The 1,661-nt window shown below is 60.7% G+C and overlaps 1 protein-coding gene across 2 annotated transcripts in view; it reads right to left on the bottom strand.

Annotated features, from left to right (window-relative positions):
• Positions 1-340: 340 nt before the first annotated feature.
• Positions 341-1,661, bottom strand: part of LOC122548158 (E3 ubiquitin-protein ligase TRIM39-like) — a 23,798-nt gene continuing 22,477 nt past the window's right edge. For both annotated transcript variants that reach the window (XM_043686711.1, XM_043686712.1), the window contains one exon: positions 341-1,008. In XM_043686711.1, the coding sequence (XP_043542646.1) occupies positions 491-1,008 (518 nt within the window). In that variant the 3' untranslated portion in view covers positions 341-490. The remainder of the gene's footprint in view (positions 1,009-1,661) is intronic.

Here is a 1,661-nt window from a genome sequence, read left to right as displayed (position 1 = left end):
ACAGTCAAATCTTTTCCCTGGGGTCGGGAAGCTCAAATCTAGAGGGCATAGGTTTAGGGTGAGAGGGGAAAGATATAAAAGGGACCTAAGCAGCAACATTTCACACAGAGGATGGTACGTGTATGGAATGAGCTGCCAGAGGATGTGGTGGAGGCTGGTACAATTACAGCATTTAAAAGGCATCTGGATGGGTATATGAATAGGTCGGGTTTGGGGGGATATATATTCCTGATGAAGGGCTTTTGCCCAAAACGTCGATTTTACTGCTCCTCGGATGCTGCCTGAACTGCTGTGCTCTTCCAGCAACACTAATCCAGAATCTAGAGGGATATGGGCCAAGTGCTGACAAATGGGACTAGATTAGATGGACGGGTTGGACCGAAGGGTCTGTTTCCGTGCTGTACATCTCTATGATGTGATGAACAGCTCTCTTCTGTTTCTCTGTAAAGTGGGAAAATGCAGTTGGGCCACGGCACTCCCTCCCTGCTCCTTAAAAACGCGAGCTGACCAGTTTCAGCGGGTCCATTTTGCAGCCAGTGTAGAAATAAGGGTAGAGCTCCTCGCTGAAGGTGTCGGTGAAAGTGTAGAGATGGGACATGTCATCGGCATTGTAGAAGGACAGCTGTCCGGCCTGGTAATCCAGGAAGAGACCGATCCTCTGGGGCTTGACGCTGAGGTGCAGGGGGGTGTGGGGCGAGGTGAGGGCCGAGTATTCCTCACCCGACCTCCTCAGGGCCCAGACACGGACCTCCGCCTGGGGGCCCTTCGGCCCGATGACGGCTTGCGGGGCCACGCCGAGCACCCACTCCCAGTTGGCCCTCACCTTCACCTCCCAGTAGGCCGTCCCCGAAGCGAATCCCTCCGAGGCCAGGGCGCAGAGGCAGCGACCGAAGGTGTGCGGGCGCCGGGTCTGCTGTCTCCCGCTGGCGGCGCGCAGTCTCCTGCAGTCGGCCGACAGGGTGAGGTGGGGGTGGGCCGTCTTGGGATCGAAGACCAGAGGCGCTGGAACTGAAGCAGAGCGCCGTTAGCATTGGAACCTCAGCCATCTCGCTCCCCACTCCCCTCCCCCACCTCCTCCTTTCACCCACCTCACCTCACCCACCTCGCTTCCTACTCCCCTCCCCCACCTCCTCCTTTCACCCACCTCACCTCACCCACCTCGCTCCCCACTCCCCTCCCCCACCTCCTCCTTTCACCCACCTCACCTCACCCACCTCGCTCCCCACTCCCCTCCCCCACCTCCTCCTTTCACCCACCTCACCTCACCCACCTCGCTCCCCACTCCCCTCCCCCACCTCCTCCTTTCACCCACCTCACCTCACCCACCTCGCTCCCCACTCCCCTCCCCCACCTCCTCCTTTCACCCACCTCACCTCACCCACCTCGCTCCCCACTCCCCTCCCCCACCTCCTCCTTTCACCCACCTCACCTCACCCACCTCGCTCCCCACTCCCCTCCCCCACCTCCTCCTTTCACCCACCTCACCTCACCCACCTCGCTCCCCACTCCCCTCCCCCACCTCCTCCTTTCACCCACCTCACCTCACCCACCTCGCTCCCCACTCCCCTCCCCCACCTCCTCCTTTCACCCACCTCACCTCACCCACCTCGCTCCCCACTCCCCTCCCCCACCTCCTCCTTTCACCCACCTCACCTCCCTCC

Source organism: Chiloscyllium plagiosum, unplaced genomic scaffold, assembly GCF_004010195.1.
Source record: "Chiloscyllium plagiosum isolate BGI_BamShark_2017 unplaced genomic scaffold, ASM401019v2 scaf_11353, whole genome shotgun sequence".
In the NCBI taxonomy this organism is placed as follows: Eukaryota; Metazoa; Chordata; class Chondrichthyes; order Orectolobiformes; family Hemiscylliidae; genus Chiloscyllium; species Chiloscyllium plagiosum.
This window is presented reverse-complemented; position numbering and strand designations above follow the sequence as displayed.